At 38.4% G+C, this 26,108-nt stretch overlaps 3 protein-coding genes across 6 annotated transcripts; 2 read left to right on the top strand and 1 right to left on the bottom strand.

Moving 5' to 3' along the window:
- The first annotated feature begins 282 nt into the window (after positions 1-282).
- Positions 283-7,928, top strand: rad1 (RAD1 checkpoint DNA exonuclease). Of its 3 annotated transcripts, XM_022230579.2 has the most exons (8): positions 283-498; positions 4,070-4,225; positions 4,660-4,751; positions 5,192-5,303; positions 5,417-5,539; positions 5,660-5,724; positions 5,918-6,062; positions 6,610-7,928. In XM_022230579.2, the coding sequence occupies exons 1-8, from the start codon at positions 379-381 to the stop codon at positions 6,643-6,645; spliced, it is 849 nt and encodes a 282-aa protein (XP_022086271.2). In that variant the 5' UTR covers positions 283-378; the 3' UTR covers positions 6,646-7,928. The 3 variants fall into 3 exon arrangements, with proteins under 3 accessions (XP_022086271.2, XP_086997685.1, XP_086997686.1); XM_087141559.1 differs by having other exon boundaries at positions 285-498; positions 5,918-7,928; XM_087141560.1 differs by lacking the exon at positions 4,070-4,225 and having other exon boundaries at positions 285-498; positions 5,918-7,928.
- On the bottom strand, positions 5,738-11,024 carry sgf29 (SAGA complex associated factor 29). 2 transcript variants are annotated; one of them, XM_022230576.2, is made up of 8 exons: positions 10,898-11,024; positions 10,230-10,429; positions 9,219-9,448; positions 8,666-8,860; positions 8,184-8,366; positions 7,940-8,033; positions 7,528-7,596; positions 5,738-7,097 (listed from the first exon to the last, which is right to left on the bottom strand). In XM_022230576.2, the coding sequence occupies exons 2-8, from the start codon at positions 10,395-10,397 to the stop codon at positions 6,981-6,983; spliced, it is 1,056 nt and encodes a 351-aa protein (XP_022086268.1). In that variant the 5' UTR covers positions 10,398-10,429; positions 10,898-11,024; the 3' UTR covers positions 5,738-6,980. The 2 variants fall into 2 exon arrangements, with proteins under 2 accessions (XP_022086268.1, XP_022086269.1); XM_022230577.2 differs by having other exon boundaries at positions 10,819-10,958.
- A 97-nt stretch (positions 11,025-11,121) lies between these two features.
- LOC110976886 (TLC domain-containing protein 3A-like) lies at positions 11,122-25,869 on the top strand. The gene is made up of 5 exons (XM_022230578.2): positions 11,122-11,477; positions 15,101-15,187; positions 17,900-18,104; positions 18,257-18,352; positions 18,923-25,869. The coding sequence occupies exons 1-5, from the start codon at positions 11,311-11,313 to the stop codon at positions 19,232-19,234; spliced, it is 867 nt and encodes a 288-aa protein (XP_022086270.1). The 5' UTR covers positions 11,122-11,310; the 3' UTR covers positions 19,235-25,869.
- The last annotated feature ends 239 nt before the right edge of the window (positions 25,870-26,108 follow it).

Below are 26,108 nucleotides of genomic sequence, written 5' to 3'. Positions count from 1 at the left end.
ATCAAGAACATCTTGGGAAAATCTTCAAGTTAAAAATTTGATCAGTCTTTTCCATGTTTCATGATAGTGAAGTTTTTGTTTAGGTTGGGACAGAGATGCATTTTTTTACTTTCCTTTTTGGTTGTAGTTGGGTGAGAGTTAAATACTAATCCTGAAAAACTTAAAGGTCAAAATATATCTGGTTTGATGTCAACCGCAACATAACATAGCAGGTCCGCTGAATTCCAAACTTTTAACCAATCAATGCAATATCTTGAAGCTGCTCATTCAGATGTGAGCGGCGCCCTCTGTTGAGCAAGGAAAACAAAATGGCAGCTCCCGTAAGATAAGAGCGCGTATTTAAATCATCGTCTGAACGTAACAAAATTGAGGGCTTGAATGATGACTTTATCAACGCAGCAAAGTGAAGAGGATTCGCAGTTTATTCTTGTGGCGAAGGCAGACAATGCAAGGAATGTGTCAAACGTCCTAAAGGCGGTTCATTTTAAGGATAAAGAGGTACATACATGTATTTAGCACTGCATAGGCCTAACCTACATACGTTGTACTAAATCATGGAGCGTTGACCGATCCCGTCCAAAATCGAAAAAGTGGAATACTAATGCTCCACTGATCTACCTCCATGCTCCACTTAATTAATTAATTGAGCTAGGCCTAACGTAACTTAGCTACTTTTTCCACCTTGTCCGTATCAACTGTGGACATTGTGCAGTGACTGATGCACTGAGTCTAAGTCATCATCAGATCATAAGACCGATTAAAATTAATTCCTTGTTTATCAATATCATCACTCAAAGGTATATTTTGGGGCCAGGAGGACCTTTGATATTCCATATTCCAATGCAGAATAAATTGCAGAATACCCGCCACCCCACATGATCAACCTCATAGTCATAGCCAGGTACAAGTCAAAGTGTTACACTCTTCTTAATTAATTAAGGGATTTTTACCTTGTATCCACGTAACCAGTCATTCCAGGGGTCGTTTTTTGGAGTGGTGAGATATTCTGCAATTACTCCTCAATATTTGATATTTCAAACTAGTATTTTCCTGTATGTCCAGACTTTTCAGTAAACTAAAACTTTGCTAACATCCTTTAGGCCCCTACACATGTACATTACTTGGTTCCGATATTATTGCGGTATTGGAAATTTTGAATTTTGCATTGCCAGTGAGTTTATAATCGGCAACATTCACCCAAGACATACTATGGCCTGAGGATAAGTTTTATGAAAACAGAGAAAAATTCTGCATGTTTCCTTAAATTTTGATAATTTCAATAAAACTAAAAGATGTGAATTTTCCGAAATTTATAAATCCTCCTTGACCATGTCTGTCATTACATGTACTTAATGTCTGTCTCTTTAACAGTTATTTCTAATGCCACCCTGCCCTTGCTGGGTTCCTATGTCAATTTCAAAATGGCCAAAGGTGTCTAAATCCTGTAAAGGAAAATTTAACTGCAAAAATGCCCATTTTTTTCAGAGTCAAAATAAGGGCTTCCGCGTTGAAACACCTTTACTTTTTGCATGCGTAAAGTGCGTGCCCCAACTCCATTACAATAGACTTGTATCAATCATACTTTTACCCTCCACGCCCAAGGCATTGAGCGAATAATTACATCGGCATTATTGTTGCAGTTTTTTGCTTTTCTTATACAATTTGAAGAATTTTGCAACGGATATTAAGAATTTGTAGCATAAATTTTGAATAAAATAGTTCAGGTTTAATGAGATGGTTATAACTCTCGGAGAATTAGAACTAAGAAAGGAGATGTCTTTAACAATTGTTTCAGACATCGATAAGAGAATGAGTCCTCCAAGAAAATGAAATCTGTAATACCCACATATTTATTATTCCTTTGGTAAAACACCAATTTAAGTAATAAGATGAATGTCAAAGTTGTTGCTACATTTAAAAAATGAAGTCATTCCTTTCCGGATGAATAAGGGAATGATGACAAAATGCAATTGTTCCCATCTTGTTCTCTCAGCATTGGGCATCTTGAAGGAGAAGACTGGAAAAATGGAGTCAATTACATGGAAAATGGAACATTATCACAAAATGAGGCTAATTTGTTTCCTCTGAAAAAAAATCATTCTTTTTATCTTTATTTATTCATAAACAAAGGCCATCATAGAAATTATTTTTCTTGATACTGACATAATTCAGACTACACCTGTACTTGCATACGGTGTTCATACAGATTTTCTGAGCCATCGTAGAGGAAAAGAAATTGAACCACAAACAAGATGTTATGAATCAAGTTAAAAAGTAAGAGTTTAAAACAATAGCAAGGATAGGATAATTCAGGAAGATGAGCAAGCAATCTTTATTTTAGTTCGGAAATGTGACAACTACTGCAGTAATACAGTAACCCATCCTACCTACAATTTTGTAATACTTGAGTGTTCCGTAACAGCATGTTCAGATCAATCAGTCATGGTTGAGGACAAGACTAGAGAATTAAACAACAAAAACACGACCATTTCTGTGGTGCAGACACATCTGCAAAGTTGAAAAGGGCCGGAAATTTGTTTAAAAATTGGAAATATCAAAAGAAGTCGGGGCGGTAAGGAAAATCCAGTCAGGCAGTGATGCTAAACAAGGAATTAATTCTTCTTGGCCTAACATTGGCACAGCACCCCATACTCCTTCTAGTGGGTATGTCATGTTCCCAGTTTCAAAAGAAACAAAGAGTTTTTTTTTAGCCGTCATCCCGTCACACAGTACTTCTTGTTGGCACTAAATTTAATACCATATTAGGGAGGCTGAAAAATTTTCAATTATTTTTTCTGTTTTATTTGTGAAGTTTATTTATAGTGAAGAGGGTGTCATAAGAAGTCTTTTGATATAAATGTGGATTCCATCGGACTCTGCAAAGCAAAGAAAAACCAATTTGAAGCGGGAATGTTTTGAGATGTTTTTTGTACACATGTAATGCAAAGCAAACTGTGATTATTTTGTACACAAAATGAGAGTGGATTTTAAGTCATAAGCTCAAAATTCATACTTCTGTAAAATCTTTGTTCTTATTTGTGCCTGATTTCAATGAATCAAATGCTGGCTTCTCTTCAAATTTCAAAACATTTGCTATTGGAAATTGAATAGAGAAGCTACAGCATGCAAAAAACATGCATTTTAATCAAGATTTTTTTCCCAAATAAACAGCGCCCTCATTAATTTATTCATGTCCCTAACCATATTCTTGAAAAAATGTGCCAGAGTCACACATTACAAAAAGAACATGAACAAAGAACTGAAGTGACATATTGTGCAATTTAATTTGAAATTTGGTTCAGAACATCTAAGGACTGTTTTAGATAGGGAAAAAAATTGTAATTTGACAGTGTAGCCTGGCTGGAAGTCTGTACTGCAATCACGTGCTCTCTTCGCTTATCATCCAGTGAGGGAGAGTGGCAGATGATGCTCTCAAGGCCAGCTCAGTAACCACTGAGCCCTGTGCTCACTCGATTTCAGTGGGGGAATAGAGAAATTAGATAATGTTGTTTAGTGCTGGCTGGTTAAATGAAGTTAAGTTAAATTGAAATACAATTAAAAAACAAGCAATAAGAACAAGAAATTTATTTCAAACTTTTTATAACACCTCACCCACAGATTTTGTATCTTCGATGTCCAAAGTGTGTCATGTGGCGCTGGCTACATGTAGTTTTGCTATTTTTGTACCACCATTTCAAAAAGACTATACATATGAAGCCTTCCTCTGAAAAAGGACTGTACCTGTAGCAACCAAAGAACTATACCCGTAGCAACCAAAGAACTATATCCACAGCAACCAAAGAACTACAGGAACGAAACCATGAATAGTACCCAGGCATGTATTCTGGCTCACAGCATGAACCTGTGGGTGAAGTTTGATAAAAGAAATACTGACTGCTTCATCTCTTGGTACAGTAAAATTAGTCTGCCTTGGTGTTCCAGAGAGTGTTCTGTTTTCCTTCGGCTTCGCCTGGGGAAAAAAGAATGCTCCATGGATCTCCTTGGGAGGCTAGTTCAACTGTACATCTTGAAGCAGTCAATATTTTTATACCATATTTTACTGAACCAGCTAGCAACAGTCTTTGCCAGTGAAAATGGACTCAAAGTGACTGTGGAGGATTCCAAGAGTGTTCAGGCAAATGCTTTCATTCAAGCTGGAATCTTCCAGGAATACGTCATCCAAGAGCAGTCTGCTACATTCATGGTCAACCTCACAATCTTACTGGTAAGAAAACTGATACTAGTGAAAGGATATGCAGATGTGTGATCTTTTTTTTAAAACCTAACTCTGAACCACTAACCCCTGTCTGCCTTACCAGATATTTTTCTTGAGTCATTAAAATGCAAAAGTTTGCATTAAGCCAGTGGCACTTTCTTTAATGCTGGTAAGGACTGCAGGATGCCAGCTGTGTGCAATAGAAGTAGCTACATGTATATTCATTGACCTCCAGGCTTTGAAAATGTGCTGTTGGGGTTTAGTTGAAACTGTTAGCAATCCATGTATGTGATGTACAATCCAGCTAAGAACACCCTGCACCATTGCCAGTGGTTTTTGACTTACACTTGTATCACCTGTCTGAGATGTACATGGAGAAAATGGATCATTCTCTTTTTTGGACCAGCCAATCGATTGTATTTCCTGTTCATCTTTTTTAACAGGAATGTTTGACCATATTTGGAACAGGAACACCTGGAGTGACTCCTGCATTGAAGATGTGTTACGGTGGCTATGGCACGCCATTACTTCTCTTGTAAGGCATTGAGAGAAACCAAGTCGTTGATGGTCACATTTGAATATTATACATAGCACTATGCTCAATAATGTGAATAATGAATCCTATTTGTGGTGGTAGACCCTTGGAGTTTGTATGCTTAAATTGTTTTTTGAAAGTTTTATACATTTGAAGACAGTAGTCGTGGTTTAATTCTCAATAGTGGCACAAAGATTTTCTGAAGTAGTCTTTCTGAAGCACAGAGATTCTTGGAAATTGCTGTTGATGTAAATGGTTGTGTAACGTCACCTCAGGTCAGCTTTTCTCTTTAAAATTCCAGTGTCCTTAATAATACTGAGAAGATTCCTGTGAGCAACTGCTCTCTGATTATCTTACAAACAGCTACCATTGAATACTGATAGAAGGTGGTTGTCATGGAAATTTCCTATTTCTCGTGTTGCTTTTGATCTCAATCTTAGATTGGAAGAGAATGGAGTGGTGACTGATTGTAGCATCAAAACCTTGGAACCGGAGGAAACGCTAGACTTCAACTTCAGCGGCGCAAATGTCATCAATAAAATTATCATGAAGGTAGGAGCAAGATGTCAGAATACCTTCGTCAGAACTGGTGGAAATCCATAACATGGCTGTCACTGGAAGATATTTTTCCTAATGATGGAGATTAAATGCATGCTTTTTTTCAGTCGGAGTGTTTGAAGGACGCTTTCCAGGAATTAGACATGACTAGTGAGGTCCTAGAGATTCTGATGTCACCTGACAAGCCTTACTTCAGACTCTCGACATTTGGTAACGCGGGCAGTGCCCATGTAAGTTTCTTTAGTCAGTATTTAAGGAAGATACACATTTATCTCATCATTGGTAGCTTGGTAATCCTTGTGTAAGATTTATCAATTATTCACAGTTTTGTTCTCTTTTTTTCATTTCAGTCAGATTTCCCCAAAGACTCTGACCTTGTGGAATCCTTCCAATGTACACAGACACAATCAAACAGGTGAAGTTGAAAATGAGTAATAAAAGTGTTCATTTATTGTACATTTAGGACAATTTACAAGGTTTTAAATGACTTCTGATTCCGGCTATTGAAACAAGTTACATTTGATATTCCCGAACAGACCAAATACTGCCCTCTACAACTCATGCATGAAGCCATTGGCCATAATATTTGCTTGCCTTCCATTTGATAGGTACAAGTTAGTCCTGCTCAAACCAACAATTAAAGCCCTCATGTCATCAACCAAGGTCTCCATCAGAACAGATAATCGTGGTTTCCTGTCTCTGCAATACATGATCCGTAACGAGGATGGCCAGATATGTTTTGTAGAATATTATGTAAGTAGGCTTGGTCAGAGACTGGCTAGAGCTGAACGTCCACTTGATCCAAATTTTTTCCAAGCAGTGTTGTATACGATCCCTTTCAGTTTCAAAGAGTTTACACATAAGCAAGTCAAAGATTTTACACACCTGGGATATTTTGGGTACACGTCAGAAGGGTTGAATGATACAACTTCCAGATACATACTGATTCATTATAGCCTCCGAGAGTTCAACATGAAATGGCTTACATACTGAACAGTGCTGTTTTTTTTCATTAAGGTCTTGAGAAGATCAGTATGTCCAGTCAGTGATGACACCCATTAGTCACACTGCCTTTGGCTGTTGCTAGCTTCAAAACATTTTGAACCACTTAGCCAGGCACTCACTGTTGTTCTATATTTGTGGCTTTGATACAAACACAAAAAGAACACTGATCTAGTCACAGCCTCCTATAACCACCAGTGGCATATCACAATGAATCCAGAACCTAGGAATTCCAAAGTGGCAACAACGATTTTTTTCATTTCTTGACTTGATATTTGTGATTGTTTTTCTTCTCTAGTGTGCCCCTGATGAAGAACAAGAGGACTACGACTGAGACTTTGATATCTTCCTCATTGCCTTCATCTTGGTCAAAATGGCTTAGTAATTGGCCTTGTCTACTGGTCACAAGGTTAATTACATGTATACTTTGATGGTTGTCTGTACGTGAGAGGAGATGCGACCTTCAAGTACTGCAGTGGTCAAGCAACTTGGTGGTCAGAGTTCACATGCACAATTGACCACAACAGAAGAGTGACCATTCTAAATGGTGGCCGGAGTCCAGGTGTACAAATGTCCACTGGTCACCACTGGTACCACCTTCAGCTAAGTTGCCATTGTCGAAGTTGTAGCACTTGACAGGCATTTTGTCCAGACGTGGGTCAGCATTATTCATCGCCGTCGTGGTTCTTTGACCTGTACAACATACCGTTGGGCCACTTTGAGGGCAGGTGAATAGCCATCAGCATAGGAGTTATCCTCAAACAACACGTTGTAATCATCCATGGGCTGAAATAAAGACATACAGTTAACCATCACTGTACATCAAAGCAGTGCAATCATGCCTGTTTAGATAGTTTTACTTAAGTCCAAATACCGTCAATAGCCTGTGTTTCTGGATACCATGAGCTGGCTACGGAAGATTTCAGAAATTGGAATGCTAGAAACATTCTGCAGAAAATGCCACCTGCTCCGAATAGAAACACTGATTACTCCTAGCAAGCACAGCCTAGGAGCACCTGTTCTACCATAAGACCCAATAGGAACTCCACCGGTTTCCAGTCTGAATGAATCTTCTTTAAATGAAATGTTTACAGACTACTGAAATTCATGCTGTGCTTGGAGGTGCCAAATGCATTCTTTCCTAAAAGACCGACTTTTCTGAATTCGTCCCTATTTGTCATCATTTCAATGAGTTTTCTACCATACTAATGCTTACCCCTTCGGGGGGTGCATCAATGAGCGCTCTGTAGAAGCATGTCGTTTGTGGATACAGGGCCATCACCAACTAGAAGAAGAAAACAAATCAGACATTCATGTTATCAATCAACGTGCAATTCCTGAAACCCAGACAGATTATGAAGTTTGCTACTCAACTTAAAGATTGAGATTTCAGATTTCTCGTATGTTTCAGAGTACTCAAAGTGAGGTGGAGTGAATCCTTTATTCACGTTTAATGACTGAACTGTTGGCTAGAGATGGTATCAGGGCATTTATTAGGTACAATGTAAATCAAAGTTAAGATGGGAAGTCATCAAAATTTTCTCTGTTTTAACATTATTTTCAAGTGCCAATAAAACATTTCTAAGAGGAAAACTTGCTTGCAGTTCTGAGTTCAAATTGGAACCCACCGTGCCCTTCTTGAAAAGTGCCTCAGGGTTGGTCTCTGGGTTTGCTTTCATCAGCGGCAACGGAACAATCCTCCTCTTGGACAACAAGTGACGTCTGGGAGTAAAAGTACATTGAAGATTACCAAGAACATATTAATGAACCTCAGTAATGGTTGATTACGACAAATTAAAACCCTCCCCCCAAAATAAAAAGTCGATAGTTCTCCATCTTGAAATTGTGCCCTTAGAAAGTCCCACTTCTTACTCTTTTCCTTCTTCATCGATGTCATCCACTTCATATTTATTGGTAGCAGGGTTGAATGATACCACTTCAGCTAGAATCCAGTTCTCATCACCATCGATACCTTTGACCCGAGCAGCAACCTTGTCCCCAGGTTTGGCGAGGTAGTTATTCTCTGCTGGGACGGCACCACACAGTGCTGGTGGACTGCAGGGATGGCAAATATGAAAAATAATCGAAATTACCTCCCAAATTGACAGTATTTGCAAGTATTTACAACCACTGATGTTGCAATACAAATGCTTACAAAATGCCGTCTATAAAAGACAACAATTATTGGAATAAGCAGTAAAAGAAAACGTTAAAGATTTATATCAAAGAAAGGCTTAAGAACATGGTCCACACTTCAGTGTTATCTGTAACATCCACAGCCAATAAATTCTGAGATGTAGTCTGTAGATTTCTCAGGCTCAAGACCTCTTATGACCATGTGGTAATGTATCTACCTTTCCCCTGGTCGACCAATCCACAACGGTAATGTTAAAGCTGCTTGTTGTAACATAGTCATCAGTACTCCTCTTCTCATCGTCTTCCTCGGCCCATCAGCGTCTGTATACAATCCAGCATTCTTGGCCTGTAGACGCTGCTCATTTCGTACCGCTTTGATGTCGGCTATTTTTTTCAAGGCCTTTCGAAGTATCCTGTGATTTGATGAATAAAAAACTGGCTGAACCGATTTTGGAAAATAGTACAAAATTGGAAGTTCAGCTTTGACAGTTTAAACTCGTTTTCAAATGGAAAACTTTGAATCAGAATGGTTCAAACAGAAGACAATTTTTTCTTTGGAATAATCGTCAAACAGAAATACTAGTTCTATTCTTGAGTGAAAGATGTTTGAATTTAGGATCAACTCATTTAATGATTTTGCACAGCATTAATTGATCCTGGTTGTAGCAAAAGGTGGTATTTTTGTCAAGGGCTATAGACAGTCACAAGTATGAACAGGTGGCAAGAATGTCCTAGCCATAGCCGTAATGTCAGAGTCGAACAAAGCCATACTCTGCCTCGCTCTCTGCCTCTGTTACAGCCGACTGATACAACGTTCTCAGTTTGGACTTGAAATATGGCGAGATCTTCCCCTCCGAGTGCATGCGCTCATGAGTCTTGTTGATGGTCTGAAGTGTCTGTTCGCTTTTCGCCCTCTCCATTTGAGTTTCTTTGACCAATCGGTGTAGTTCTTTCAGCATGTCTTGGATAGAGGCACCTGCATCTGTGATAGCCGCATGGGCCTGCAATTCACAGCAAATTCAAATCATGTTTAGTTGAGCTGAACCTAGCAAGATGTCACACTGACCCAATCCTATGAACCTGTTGATCTTGGCAGAGAACGAAAGACCTTTTGTCCAAAATGCTGCGTACTACTACAATAAGTAGGCTTCATGGATAGATTAAAGTTCTTGGATGAAAATAGCAATAGCAAAACATTTCATTTCTCCTAACTCTACAACACCATGCACTACTTTTGAAGAACCTCGGCACCAAGGTCATGGTGGTATGGTGTTGAGTAACTAATGCCCATCTACAGCACTGTCCCAACTATAGTTGGGCTGGACCCAGCTACATATATGTATATACATAGAGTTGACACTGATACTATAGCTGGGATGTAATAAGTGCACTGTGTCGCAGTCAGATGTCAGTGATCAGGCATGCAACTTGGACTTTGACAAAAAATGAGGAAATTCCAATCTTCACAAGGCTTTGAACAATGTTTTTCAATTTTCAACTGCATGAGTGTGAAGTGAAAAATGAGAAAATCAGCTGCTCCGAGGAAAAGTTGCATGCTTGATTGACTTGGCATTCTAACACCACAACAAAAGGTAACGAGACAGTACTCCCAGAACTGTTGAGCTCGACATCTGCCCTGCTTGTGGGAGCAGAACGGACGTTGGACTCCACAGTTCTGAGGGGTACAGACACAGTGGATTGGTCAGGATCACAGATTGTCTTGTTTCATTATCTTCATCCCAACATCTTGTCTTCTTGTATCATTCTCCATGCTGTCCTTACTTGAGCAGCAGGTGATGCAGCAGCACCCTGTGCAGACCCTGTCGTCTTCTCTGCTGCAGCTGCTGTTGTTGTTGCAGATGTCATATTCTTGTCAGCAGAGCTTGATGCAGGAGCAGTACTAGTAGATCCTCCGGAGGTAGTAGATGGAGCAGACTTGGCACGCCTCATGCCTATCTATATGATCTGCTGCCGACTGATTCCTGAATGGATACAAATTTGTCTGTAGGCCCAATGTGTGTGACCATACAGTCGCCAGGTCCCTAATTTCACCACTTGTCAAGTCTGATTGGTTTTTGCAGTAGGCCTAGGTCTAAGACTTACATGGAAAAATAAGGGACCTAGCGACTATCACGTTATTTCAAAAATAGCAAAAATGTTTTAAAATTGTCCACACATTATGATAACATGCATATGACATAATGAAAATATTTTTGAAGCGCATTATACTGCAACTTAAACTCAAAGTTGCAAACCAAAAACTAAAACACATATGGCGCATCAATTAATTTAGTAAAATTCCTCAACAATGCAGAGCATTGCCACTGATTGCTGACCACTTGGAATTTTTATTTTTAATGAAAACAATTACCCCATAAAGCGTTGCCACTGTAACAACAGATCTGATACTGGGTCTATAAATAAACTGGTAAATGGGAAAAAAAGCTCACCAGTCGACAAATGGTTTAAAATTTCAAAATGACGGAAATTAAGGCCTGTGCTTTTCCATTCTTTGTTTAGATGATGATCAGCACTATACGCATGAAGTGCATGTAGACAGATAACCAGTTGCTATCGTATAACTCCCGTATGACAGATACGTTCAGATAGACAAAAACGAGTCCAGGTACTCGATGCCTGAATATTTTCAACCTCGTAAGAAAGCGAACGATTTCACGATGGATTTACTCAGTAAACACAATTTCCTGTAGTAAACGTCGACAATTGCATTACTGGGGACGAGATTCATGTGGTCCAACATTAACTAAGTGTCGTTAACTCGCTAAGCGCTTTGCGCGTTCGCAAAATTTCTTGTTGAATTCTTATTTCCTGACCTATCCGTGCAGCACTTCCCCATATCCAAATGCACGTGAACGACGACATTCGGGTAACATTCAAGATGGGGCTGCTACTAGCAAGTGTTGGCTCCGCGTTTTTCCCGCTTGTTTACTTCACTTTACGGCAAGTTCTGAAGAAACGGACAGCGCATCTTGCCAATTCTGCTGAACTGGTTTCTGTGGTGGCGATGAGGTTGGTTATTGACTGGATTTGGGGGGATGATTTGGGGGTGAAACAGTGAAAGGGGGGAACGCTGAATTGCCGTTGCAGAAGTGTAGACTAGATAGAATGTGAGCACGGGAGTTCGTGAGCTTTACATGCATGATGCCTGGATGTTCATGGTTGACGAGGAAGGATCCAGAACTAAGTATTTTATGGGGGGGGGCAAACATGGCAAACATTTTGAGAATTTGTAAAATGTAACCTTGCCATACCTGCTGAGCACCACGGGCTGTTATCTTAATGTTTGCTACCTCTCTCTGCCTACGCATGATGGACAAAAGTGCCTAGGATACTGTTTTACCATTAATGTTTTAACAAATTGTTGGGTGGGCATGGTGGGTGTCATTTCATTCATGTCAGTATTTTGTATGTTAATTTTTTAATTTTTTATTTCAGATTTGTTTGCCCCCCAAATTGCATGTTTTTCCATTTTTCTGTGTAGGTGCTTTCTGTGATTTTCTGTGCATGTCTACAGACCTACATGCACTTCTCCATTTGTTATGCTTGTACATGTAATGATGTACATGTTGCCTAACGTCCGTTACCGTCAGACCGTGTAGCTGCCAGGTTCCTTACATGTATTTTGCCATTTACTACGAAAACCAATCAGAATTGACAATAAGTGGTAAAATTGGGCACCTGGTAACTACAGTATATGGTCAGGGACGGCAGAGATCTTTCAAGTAAACCCAGTCCCCCGTTGTGACGTTCTTTCTAACGTTTTTGTATTTCCAATCTTTAAGGTCATGATAATTTTGTTACAGATACATTGTTGGTACATGTGCATTTTATTTTGAAAAGGACGGACACAAAGAGGAAAACAATGTTAGTAAAATATTTTGATGTACCGGTTGTCACACACATCAGTTTTGTTCGAGCGGAGATCTAATTTTTAAAATTTATGTCGGTGATTTAACCCATTTTGCAAGTACTAGCTAAAAGTTAATATGAGTTGAGTGAAGAAAAAGGAATACATGTGTGCATTCCCTGCCGTGGAAACAGTTTATGAACTTTATCAGACATATACATGAATTGGTTAAAAATATAAAATCCGTATTATATTGCGTTTGCCACATATTTTGGTGGTGCAACACAGGTACATCATGTAGTTCCGTTAAGGGTAAAATTACAAATCAAATACATGTAGTATTACTTTTGTGCATCAGGTTTCATGTCTAGAATTCATGATGTTTATGCGCAGCGCCTTTCTTCTAAACATGGATCGTTTTGATTTGATGTGTTGATAATCATGCTCAATGATTAAAGATTGAAGAATGTACATGTAATAGGTGAGCAGTTTTGCACTCTTTTCTTCATTGGTTCGATAAATGAAAATCACCTCTCAGTTATTGATGATTTATAAACAACAGCATAAGGAAATTACTGGAGTTAGAACAAAGTATACACATATTGACAGGGTTTTAAAATTGTGTCTATGTCGAGGTTATTATTAATTCATAAACCTTACGAGACTGAACACTGATAGTCACGTCCATTCTGCTAAGCCGGTCTTAAACATTGACTCCCTTATTAATGCTAACAGTCCCAAATCCTCTAATTTCAATATGATTTTACATACACCCTAGGGAATTAGGGTTCAAGCTCAGGGTGGGTATGTTGCATTGGATGATGATGATAGGGTGTTTTCATCACAAGGTGCCTGCGTACGGTGCATGACACGTGTGGATGCACGCAAGTCAAATCGTCTCGTGTTTGCTTAAAATTGTAAAATCATTTCTACCGTACATGCATGACTGTGCAAATTTGAAAAGAGAGACATGTACGACCCTCAATATGACAAGTATATGTACACTATACATGTACATGTGTCTTTAGTGTTTATTAATGATGTTTTTTTCTGATATACATGTAAGCCATACTCCTTTTCAAAAGTATTGCTTGCCAGCAATTTTGGACTAACTATGCATTGTTCAGCTTTTCCTTCCCTTTCCCCCAAGAGTCTACTCAATATTAAAACAAAAGTCACTTCATTATCAACTTCACAGAAAATAATGTCAGTAGACCGTATTCACAGCTTCCCCAATTTCTGTTGTATTCCTGAACGTACAGTATAAATTTTAAACCTGTAATGGGATGGTACCAGGTTATTTGGGGTTCGGAATGAAATCGTAGAATATAATCTGATTCTTTGAATATAACGTTTTCCAATAAATACACTTCCTTGGGGAATTCGACTGAAATTGGGGCACGCCGTGAATACAGTCAATTGCGCCCATTCTTTCATTTTTTTGAATGGGACAGGTTTCACAGTGAATTGAATTGTCTTTAAGCATGCAAGGAACAGTAACATACAATGCGAGTAGAGTGTCCCATGAAAAGAATAGAAACAGAAATTTGTGAATATTGGTTTAGTTTGGTTTCCTTTTGTTGGATGTACAGTACATGTACATGTAAGTCAACCCTCTGTGTATGCACACATGACCTTTCGCTCCAGGAAATACCAATTTCATTTATACATGTACATTGTACATACATGTACATTTGGGATGGTGTGTGGTGATGAGGTGAGTTTGCATTCACATGTGCACCCTGTCCACACTTACATGTAATTTAAAGAATAATTAACCTTAACCCTGACCCTCCTCAATCCTTCACCTGTTGGAGGACTGAGGAGTGTTAGGGTTAATATTCCTGAATCCTCCTGTTTTGATATGATTTTGCACTCACCCTAAGGAGTTAGGGTTAATGAGTACAGTGAAAGACTTAAAAGTGTTTGAACATGTAATGTACATGTACTGGAAATATGTACTGTACCTGTTGCTGTTTCTAATTGACTGTGCATGTCGAGATAGTCTGGTACCGTGTTAAGCAACTTCTTGCCTGGAATTTAGAGTGCCCTGTGTGATGCTGTTTTCTTAGGATCATGGACAAATATTTCATGGGCTGAAAAAAATGGTCAGTGGGCATGTGAAACCATACCCATGATCCTCGGACACAAAACTGGGGTGAAACCCCCATGTGACCATCGACTGGGACTTATGTTTTCATGAGTTTGTGTTTAACCCTACCCGCCAAGCATATCATTTGGCTTACAGTACTCAGTGCTACAAAATACTAAGTAATAACCTTAGCCTGAAGGACCTAGTGCTACAGATTACTACTTCTGGCTAGGTTGCTTCCATTGTTACTTGTACAGAGAACATTAAAGCCATGCATTCATAGTGCCACAGCACAATATAGTACATTGTCCTATCCATTGTATTTATGGCTTCAGAGAACAATAAGGTCATGTCCTCTTACAAGCGACAGCGCTGATTACTACATTTTACTACAAATAGTAATTTGTAGTATTATGTAGGGTTAGGGTTAAACTGCGTGTACATGTCACACAGTTGCTTTTATGGGAGTCTTTTACAACTAAAATTCCCAAACAATACTTGTACTTGTCTTTCCTGTTGGTTTATAATAAAGACAAACCAGCCCTTCCATGATGACAAATTCAACAGCAATCAGAAAAACATATGCTATGCAGACACCTGCCTTACGAAAGCATATCAAGGAATTCACACATTTTACAATACACTATCTGGTCACAAAGCTGACATAATATTGATTTATTGATTATTTATTAGGTTGACATCGTTGCTGCAAGCGGTGATGTCATCTCTGGCTGGCTTCATAGCTATTTGCTCATGCAACACTGACCTGGTAAATGATAGGTAAGTACAACCTTTAATCTGAGTAAAAGTCTTCATTTCAGCAGAGTAGAGCTGACAAAAATTCCTCTTGGTTTTCACAAAGTAAACCCAGGCAGATGTACATATGTATGTCACAGAAAAATTCAGGTCATTTGCATGATTGATAAGCCTACTAGTACACATGTACATTATGTCAAATTGCTCTATTTTTGGCATCTTCTCCTGTTGCTCATAGATTCAAGATGGGAATCAATGAGCCGGTTCAGAATTTTAAAAGCCAAGGTCTTTCGGGAACAAAGTACATGTGTGAGTCAGCATATCACTGTCCTGATAGGACAGACTACTGTGCGCGTGTAGCTGTTCCCGAATAGCCTTGTACTGGGCATGTGCTATTGGAATACCCAACTGCCACATTGTCATTTATCTTTCATGGTTATGGTCACATGCTGGTCCCTGATTAAGTTTCCTGGAAGGACTCCCCAAAAGTTCAAGGTTCATACATTGATTCACTTACACTAGGCTCTTTGTCAGCTCATTCCTATTTGTCCTTTGTGGCATACACAATACATGATGTTGTGACCCTACCTACTGTAGGACCTGGGAGACTTTAGTCTTAAACTGAAATGGATCAGAAAGTAGAAACTGGCTTCACATGACCGCCAGGAATAACAGGAATAGTGGAATGACTACATGTACCGGTAATTCCCCCCCCCTAAAAAAAGTTATGTCTTTTAAATAATAATTCCAATGCATAATTGTAGGAAAGAATATTCAACTTAAATATAAACTTCCCCAAACTGAAATGTTTTACACTTGCACTTTGAAAGACTTACATGTTCATGCGTAATTTTGGGTGTGCACCATTTTTGTTCCATTCTGTCTTGGGACCTTGTAGTCAGAGATGTATAATCTAAACATGACCCCTCATCTAAATCCAACCCATCCATTTTGGTATTTACATGTGAGGACACTACATGTACAGTCAAGTATGAAAGGTCAAGTGTATTTCTGTCAAGCACTGAGGGAGATGTGAAGCTTGTACACACGTAATTCTTTGGCTCCGGTGAAGACAAGAGTCAGAAATTCTGTTGCAACCAAACCAACCCACACAGTTTTGCATTTTCAATGCTCCCTTTACAATTAAATTATGCAGGTGGTGCATAACAGTACCGCCAGCAGCACTGCAGCATCATTATTTCATAAGGCCTGGGGGTAAAATGTGTGTGGCCACTCATCCACAGTACTGAGATGTACTAGCTCAGTGTGCTGCATCATTGAAGCACAGAGGCCGTTGGACTTCTACTTAATTGTCCCATTCTGACCTTTGTTGGAACTCGAGAGACTTACACATACTGGAGATACGGACATGTACTTTGACAAATGAATGAATGTGCTTTCAACTACCGTACATCTGTCCAAGTTAATGAACTTTGTGAATTCACAAAACAGACCAGGGATACATCATGTATGTGTCTGATATTATTTATGAAATTGTGGTTTGCGAGAAAAACAATTGAAGTTTTCGTTTTTTTCGGTAGTTGCACCAAGCAAAGTCACTAGTTGTAGAAATGTGTTAGTCATATTTTTCTATTTTGCCTGGGATTCCAAAAGACGTCATTTTCCTGTTTTACTTTTCCCCTCTACGATGACATCATGTGGAAATACTTTTGGGACAGAATTTGTCATGTGTGTACCGTTCGTTCGTTTTGACTTATCTGATAAATATGTTGTTACTCTGATACTGCCTTCTACTAAATCTACTTTTATTTCCTCTGAACTCCTTCAATAAAATAAGTCCCTGGTGACTACTGCATCCACATTGCTCATCCCAGTTTCCATGACGCCCAAGACTTTTTTCTTAGAGAGTAATCAGTCTCCCTGCTGAGTCAGACACCTATCATTCATCACATACTGCCAATGTAGGGCATGATTCATGGACGGTGGCGGACGCCTGCCTAATGTACTGTACATGGTGGCTCTATATATTAATGAATCACCTACCGTACTTCCCCATCAGTAGAGGCATGAAATTTAACAATATGCCCTGAAAATCATCATATTATGTACCACCTGACACTAATGCACCATCTTGTCTAATGTATGTTTTCCTCCGGGCTGAACTTTGTAAGTTCAGTGAAATACCGATATGTACAACAGGGTTTGGATTTACAATGTAGGAACACTTGGGTCCTTTTGTGGCAGTCCAAAAAAAATAATTCTTCTTGGTGTTTAGCAGGCCAGACTAAATTGATTGATTACTTTTCTTTTGTGAGCATTGTCTGATCAAAGCCCGGGACAATTGCTGCATTTCCTCTTTGCTGGACAGTTGATGGAGAGGTGAACCCTTTGTGCCTGACTCAGACGAGCCAACATGGCCAAGGAGATGTTAATGAAGCTTGTCTGTAGGTTCACTAAAACAATGGCAGTTGGAAAGCGGCATATCTGTTATATCCATTGCCTTCCCGAAACATTGAGTCTCACTTACAAAACAGATCTTTGACACATTCATGCATCAATTATCATTTCAAATATTTTAATATTTCTCAGCATTTGAAATGCATTGCAAAGTGTTTATTTCACGACCGAGGATGGGTACCCAAAAAAATCAAAAGATGGAAGTAATTGAAATTGACGAATGTTTTATCGACATTTCTCCTAACTTGAACGTACTAGACTTAAATTTAAATTGAAAAGAATTTAAATTTGTTATTTTTGTTCTCTTTATGTACACAGACACTGGATTATCAATGCCTACACTCACTTCGGCCTGCCCTACATGCTCTATGACATCGTGGCAATGTGTGAGGCCTTCCGTCAAGAGAACAAACATCTTTTACAATCATCACTCCTTACGGCAGTTGTGGAATTTGTGAAAGATCACTGGCTGATGATACTTCATCACTTAGGTCTTGCCTGTATATGTCTACCCATTCTCCTGGTGAGTCATTTCAATTACGTGTAGTTTGTTTATTGTTGAATTGAAAAATGTTTAACAATATGGGAATACTTGTATAATTGCCCAATGCATTTTTAATGAAGTCAACTTTGGATAGAAAGTCAAACCAAAATGCCTCCTCTGTTCCTTTGCAGTTTTTCCGTAATGACAAAGGCGATTTTTTCATTGGCTGTATGTTTATGACTGAAGTCAGCACACCCTTTGTCAGCTTAAGGGCAATTATGAGAAAGGTAAGCTGCTTATCTAGGAAAAATACTGTTTTAGGCTTTTATGTACAGTGTAAGATACATCTAAGTCACACTGAAGTTGGTCTAAAGTAGTGGAGATCTGTCTTTCTACTCTTGAGTCCTGGCTATTTTGTTGTTGACATTAATATAAAGGTTTTGGGATTTTTCTATTGGGAATTTAATGAAAAGACACCCTGAATCCACAAGTGCACCTCTGGTGTAACCGACTTAACCCTGACCATGCTGAAGCCAATAAGATTATGCAGGATTTCAATGGTCCCTAAGGGGTTAACCATGCTGAACCCAACAAGGTTATGCAGGATTTCAATGGTCCCTAGGGGGTTAACCATGCTGAAGCCAACAAGGTTATGCAGGATTTCAATGGTCCCTAGGGGGTTAACCATGCTGAAGCCAACAAGGTTATGCAGGATTTCAATGGTCCCTAGGGGGTTAACCATGCTGAACCCAACAAGGTTAACCGACTTTCATGTTGCTGTTGAATTATGTTCACTTAGCAGGAATCAGGTGTTAAGGGATCTCACCTTTTTGGTTTTCTGTGTTTTTCTTTGACAGATCAAATGGGACAAGCAGTACCCCAATTTGTTCCTCTTTGTCAGCGTGATGCTTCTGGTGACGTTCTTTGTGTTCCGTATCCTAAACTTCCCTTTCATGTACTGGATCTACGGCCGTTCCATCGGCGTGTCCGTCTGGGAGGTTCCTGGGCGGATATTTGTCAAATGTAACGTCATCTCGGGACTCATCTTCCTCTTCCAGTGTTACTGGTTCTTGCTGATTCTGCAAGCAGGCGGAAGGATGTTGAGCAAGATGTCAAGCAAACCGCCCAGTCATCTGGAGACCAACGGCGTGATGCACAAAGCACACTGAGATCCATCAGCAGTGCAGGCGTGTTATAGTGTCAGTTCTTACAGGGTGAGTGCCGTGCATCTTGCCAACTGTTTCACTTCACAAGCTGCAGCTAAAGTGTATGAATGTTTCCTGTTCCCACTGGTTTCATGTAAACTTGTAAAATTTGCCTCAAAGGAAAGTACTTGGCTTTCCAACTTTGATCTGCTCATGCCAGACCAGTCTGTCAGCACACAGTTATTGCAACATCCTATGAGAGCAGTTACGTTGTAATATAGGGGGTTTCTGTACTAGTTTTTATGTCTCAGCTGAGAGGTCTGCTTTAATGGCTCGGTCAACATTGTACTTTCTGGTGGTAAGAGGGAGAAAGTTACTGTAGGGGGAGGGCATGTCATGTCCATGCCTTTTAGGTACACATTCTTGTTGATGTGCAAGTGAACCTGTTAACATAAACCAATATCATTCAGCTCTCTGAACTGGTCTCTCAAAAGGCCCCTTAACAGCCCATTATTGGCTATTTTGATTCCGCAAACAGCTTTTGAATTTTGAAAAGGAGCTTGACAACATCCTTGATAACCAGATGCTAATCAAGCCGCTTTATTTTACGTCAGTTGCAATCAGGACATTAGTGATTTTCACCAGTGATCCCTTAATCACATTCGTTGTCAATTCCTGCACTTGTAAGATCTTAGACACCAGTTCCAAAGTTCGTTGACTGCACATGTCATCAGCATCAGATGCCAGTGATTAGTACATTGACCCACGAAAATGTATATTCTTAAAAGCATGGTATTACATTTGGGAAGCTTTTCCAGTCATTTGAGGAAGATCGCAATATTACATGTGTGTGGATTTGTTTATGCAAATAAAGTAGCGTTTACCATAGCAGGGCCATTTACTGTTAACGAATTGTAAGTTTCAATCCTTGTTCTATTGACAAGGAGGAGAGACTACTGTCCAAGTCTGGTCGCATGATGCCAGCATGCCTGATGGGAATTTTGCTTGACCTACACCGGTACATGTAGAGACATCACTTGTCATCAGACTGATAAGAATTTGTTGGGGGAGGGGCTTTTATCACCTGCATACATGTGTTGGACAACTGTATTAAAAAGAAGAGGTGTTAATATGTGGACACATTATGGCTGTCAGTGCAAGAGCACCCTTCTTCCTGTGAGACTGTGAAAGGTTCTATTTTTGGAAAACACAGACATTATATGAAAACAAAGTCACAAAGAACGTTTTTTAAAAAACACTAATATATTGCACATGTGAATTGTCACCTGTTGAACGACGGTAAGTTGAAATGGTTTCTTCATTTTGTGTTCTTGATACTACTTGTGCCAAGTTGTGTGTGTATTTCAGTGTATCTGAGATACTTCCTTTATTCTTCTCTTTCTATTGCTAAAATAATAGAGAAAGGATATCCCTTTTTTTTCCCTCAGTAAATATCCTCTTCTTCCTTTTGGTTGTAAATTGAATCCAAGAGGTGAGACCATGGAGAACAAACAGAAGACTTACAATAAAAACATTGCATGTGGTGCATTGTTGGTACACCTGCAATGATTGCATGTGGTGCATTGTTGGTACACCTGCAATGATTTTTACATAGGGGTACATGTAATTCCAGAAATTAGGGAACCAAAAGTGTGACATTTTTGTGTCCTTGTTACATCTGACCTTTGTTAATTGACATGGAAATGTCACTGAAATTGATTTCAAACTATTACTATTTTTTTTGCAGGTAATTTGCATTAATTCATCACTCTTGGTAATTAGACAATGTGTTTAGAACTTACAAAATCAAGTCAGATGTAACAGGGACATGAAAAAAATGGATCCCTTATTTCTGGAATTCCCCATAGATGTGGTTTTCGTGTTTTCCTCTGTTTCCCCACATTTTTCATAGATCAGGAATATACATGTACTTGTAGTTTCATTCTTTACCCCATATGTGTATTTGTACATTTGATCCACGTTCATGTCTCTTGAATCAATTGTTAAAAAGTGTGTAATGCACACTCCTTAGGGGTGGATCCAGGAATTTTTCTAGGGGGGAGGGGTTCAGGCTGTCGATTTTCTTATAATGTCTCATTCTTTGCTGACAAGCAGAACAATGATGAGACATATGATGTTATATGATATTGTTTACAATGGTATTGTTGCATTTAGTGGTACTTCAGTTATTTTGCATTATTTTCCCCATTTTTTTCTTTTGTTGTTTTTTTTTAAGAGGGGTTTTTATTTTCCCCTGATGGCTTCCCCAACCGGATGGTTTGATGGCTTTAGTATTTTACATCCAGGCTTTGATGGCTGAGTTTTGTTCTATACAGAGAATGTGTCCTTGAGTTGATTGTGTTGCATTTGGCAGAATGTCCATGATGACATGTACATGTAGAAGTAAGAACCGTATGTTACAATAATTTGTGCTGGAAAATGAAACATTTCTGAACTTTGGTCAGGTTTTGTTTAATCAACGTCTTATCAAGGGAGGTTTTCATGGCCAAAAGAGCATGTTAAATTACTAAACAAAATAGATAATAATAAGGCTGTGCCGAATAACCGAATATTTGATCTATTATCGAATATTATTTTTTGAATTTGACTATTCAAATGCAAAACTCATGAAAAGGAAGGGAGAATTTCCTTTTGTTTTAAATGAGAAAAATTGCACAATGGAGGCATGTTTCAAGCAGATTCAAATGAAGAGTGACAGAAACCTTACAATGATTCAAAAATTATTTATTAAAAAATTTAAAAGGAATATACATTTTCAACAGGACAAGAAGTATTGTCCGTCTCTTAAAATTTGCTAAATCGTGGCTGGAGATACTTCTAGATGTGAGAAGCTCTTAAAGTGATTATAATGTACAATTAACAATTGTGTGCATTATTGCAGCTGATTTTGTATGTGGTTTGTTCCTCAACAAATTGCCAGTCGGTACGACTGAATATTCGGATATTCGATCAAATTGAAGATCGAATATTCGAATATCAAATTATCTGAAATGACTCAGTCCTAGCTAATAATCCATTAGTGAGCACATATAGGATCTCCACAGTTGAGACAGAAACAGAAAGCGAAGGTACCAGTTGAAAGAGATAACATTTTTTTTGGGGGGGAAGGATTAGGTACATTATCTGAGTGCTGAAGTACTTATGCAAGTATGGCTTACACAGTCCAGTGTGGTTTTGTTCAGAATGTATCATCAAGTCAACCAAGAAAACTTTTTAGCAACTTACCCTGGAGACATATCTTGATGTACATTAAAGGATAAAAAGCATTTTAAGTAATTTCATTTCTCATTCAAAAGATTTTGCGTCTCGCATATTTGTTTTTGTTTTTTGGGGTTTTTTTTAATTCTTTCGTGAACAAATCTGAAGTGCGGATTGCCGTTAGAGATAAGGCATTATTGGCTAAGCCAGAGGCATTTTTAATATCAAATTTGATTTAACTCAATTGGAAAGAAAATAAAGTAGAAATCAATCCAATAAACATGCGCATAGAGTCACCTTATATCATTGCATTCCATGTCCATCATGCTTTGTAAAGTATGCAAAACAACCACATCACAACATCTTTCACTCTTTGCATGTCTGTATGGCATACTCACTGATGGTTTTAATGTTTGGCTTGCTGTTACATTTTGTAAGACATCATTTGCTGGTGCTAGCAAACTAGCAAACGTAAACTGGAAGGTCAGGTTCCATGGAGATATTTTGTTAAAATTACAACCTTTAAAATTGACTCTCATTGAGCAACCTTTATCTCTCTGCCTGCGTCAGTTAACATCCCAAACATGATTCAGGCAGATGTCTTGTTTAGTGGGGGGAAATTTCTATTCCAGTTCTGAGTACAATTTTGTGACTTGAGAAATCTCAGTAAAGAGACATGGGCCCAGTTGAGATAGGATTCTTGTGAAAGGGACACACATGGTTACTGTCACATTCTTGAGTATCTACCCAGAATTTTTTTGTAATATTTAAGACTTTCATATTAGCTAGAAGCCATTGTTCTTGGATGCAAAGTCGGTGTGCTTTGACATTTGGACTTGTATGAAATCCATCGTCTTACAAGAACTCACCTACATGTACATATAAATTTCATATTGCATTCTCTTTTTCCTGTATTCTGAGAATAATCGGCATTTATTTAACATTAGACCAATTGTGCCCGCTAAGTCACATGACCTACATGTATAGAGAGTATTTAATATCAAGAAACGCGTCATCCACTGAAAGCAAAGTGTTTCATAAGTATCATTTACCAAAAATAAAGCCGACGGTAGATACCATACTCAGACTACTGATGTGCTGGGCACTACACCATAAATCAGCTTATATTGTTGGTAAACAACACTCAAACGTACTTTCTGTGGAAGTGATACCCACTGAAGAAATCAGTTTAATAGTGGTAATTTCAGTTATAGACATTTATGAAAGATGTCCCTGCATAGTTTGGGAAACGGAAATCTGGGCAAAAATCTTGGCTTCCAAAGTAATACAGAACTTACCAATAGTAATTCTTCTGATGCATGGATTGTATCTCATGGATATTGACAGTATTGAAGGCACTTTTGGTCAGGTATTTATTCAGAAGTCTGAAATGTTGCATTGTACCTTAGGGTTTCATCTCGGATTGAAATATATGCCAGTCTCTTCCCAGCCGGATTTAAAAACTACTGGTACTCTCCTGAAATCCCTTGGTGGTATCTGAGGAAAAAATGTCCTCTGCACCCAGTCTTTTGGAAGGAAATGTGTAAATGAAGGGAAGCAAATGTAAAAAATGGGGGTTGTAAATTTTGAGCAAGTAAAAACCACCTGACCAAATTGGTGTTTGCTTGTCCTCAGGATACTGAGACACTGTTTCACCTCAGAGAGTGTAAAATTGAAGAAAGCTAACCCAGTTTGCCTTCTACTACAAACTGAGTCATATTTTCACCCTCATATTTACTCACTGAATGGACATTGTAAAGATACTGGAAGGCTCAGGCTAACTGCTTCCAGGTTGAAGCATATTCAACTTACAAGTTTCTTAATAAATTAAAGCCTTACCTGGGATACATGTACCTCATTTTGTGGACCTAGTTGGTACATTTTTATAATTTGCACCAATCAAACTAAAAATACAACTGACACATTCACATAATTAGAGGAAATTATTACTTTTTGCATTATTTTTGTAAGATACCGGTATTTAAAAGCTTTTACTCAGTATTTATAGGACGTGTTAATATGTATGCAGTGTATTTTGTTATTATGAGCAGATGTAATTAGTAGTTTATTTATGTGGTCACTCTTCATTTTTTTTAGAAGAAAAAGTAAACCAAAAGGTTTTAAGATTTATGTAAAATTCTTCCTGTTTCAATATAGGTTGTTAGCTTTACATTAGCCTTAATCCTTGCCTACAAAATACTGGTTTTTATTTTCCAGTGAGTGATAGCTTTGAACGAGAGCTCAAATACATGTCAAGTTTATTCTTTTTAATGATGAACTTGTTAATATTTGAAATCGATACCAGGAAATTTGTTTTGATTAAAGCCAACATGTACATTATATCATATCTCAATTTGTAATCTTTATTCACTCCTGAGTTTTTTGGTTATCACACTGTCTACTTTAATAGCTGATATTTAATCAACTCTTCCTATGTGATAACTACATGTAAATGCCTTTTGTCAAACATGCTGTGACACTTCATAATTTTATTCCCTCTTGCATATTGATAGACATTTTCCTTGGATGTTCTCAGATTAATCAAGTGTAAGATATTGATCCCAGATGGGTGGAAACATTCAGCCTTGATTTGAAGGGCTTATTGAAATCCTGGCCAACGATTTCCTCCAGTTCTTTGACAATTATTCAAGGGTCAATTCTTATGTCTGAATTCTTTAAAACTTGTAATAGACACAAAGTTCATTTCTTGTGCACTTTAATATTTTTGTCTTCAAGACTGTCTTTAGTTAGTCACTAGGAGGACATCATTTAGAGAACTTTTGAGCTAAAAGCTGCTTTGGGCCTACCATATCCTATGAACAAATTAACTATCAAATATCATGCACTGTAAATAATTCAAATGTAGTTGCGATTCCTGGCAGGTTGTATGATTCTTAACGGTTACCATGTCAACCATAAATCTTTCATTGTGCACCTATGGTAGTTGAAAATGCCTGCTGGCTCAGGCTTCATTTAATGTGCTAATTCATAGAAAGCCGTGTCTAAATGTCAAGGCTGTGGCTTTAAGTAACACATGCTTCTATTAGAAGCCACTGACTAATGGCAGTCGCCACTTTTCATCAACAAATACCACTCTTAGCCATAGGCACAGTCAAATTTACTTATGGTGTGATTGTTATTGCTTGCTAAGCTAAGTCACATATTAGCTCTGTGTTGTAATCAGCAAATTGGCATCTGATGAGCCACATGTTAAGTGGTTAACAGTAATTTAATTTGTTCAATCTTTAGTTCCTAAGTTTTATATACTTGAAGGTGAAATGTCTAAAGTTAATGTGGCTTGACTAGCTGCCCTCAAATAATGTGTCACTCCACTGTTGAATGAAATGTTTTGAAAATTGCAGACTTTTTGAAAGTTTCCCTTTTGTAATTGTCTGTATTCTCAGAAAGCAAATAAAACAGTGAGCAGTGAAATCTCTAAATTGTTGCCCATTGTAATGATTTTGGAGCACAGTATTTGGCAAAATGTTGACAGATTAAAACGCAAATTGTTTTTACCCACAGTTCGTTCTGTCGTTGAAGGGCATGCTGCTGGTATCTTTATGAATCTTGTGCCTACATGTAGGTAAAGGGACTGGATCATGATTATTGCAAACAATCCCTGGTAAACTTGCTAAATTTGATGTGGCACAGGGTGGGACACTAACAAGTTATGAAAAGA

This window comes from Acanthaster planci, linkage group LG09 (assembly GCF_054643075.1).
Source record: "Acanthaster planci isolate LZ-2023a linkage group LG09, COTS_SCS, whole genome shotgun sequence".
Classification (NCBI taxonomy): Eukaryota; Metazoa; Echinodermata; class Asteroidea; order Valvatida; family Acanthasteridae; genus Acanthaster; species Acanthaster planci.
Note: the sequence above shows the minus strand (reverse complement) of the source record. Positions and strands in the feature narration are given on the sequence as shown.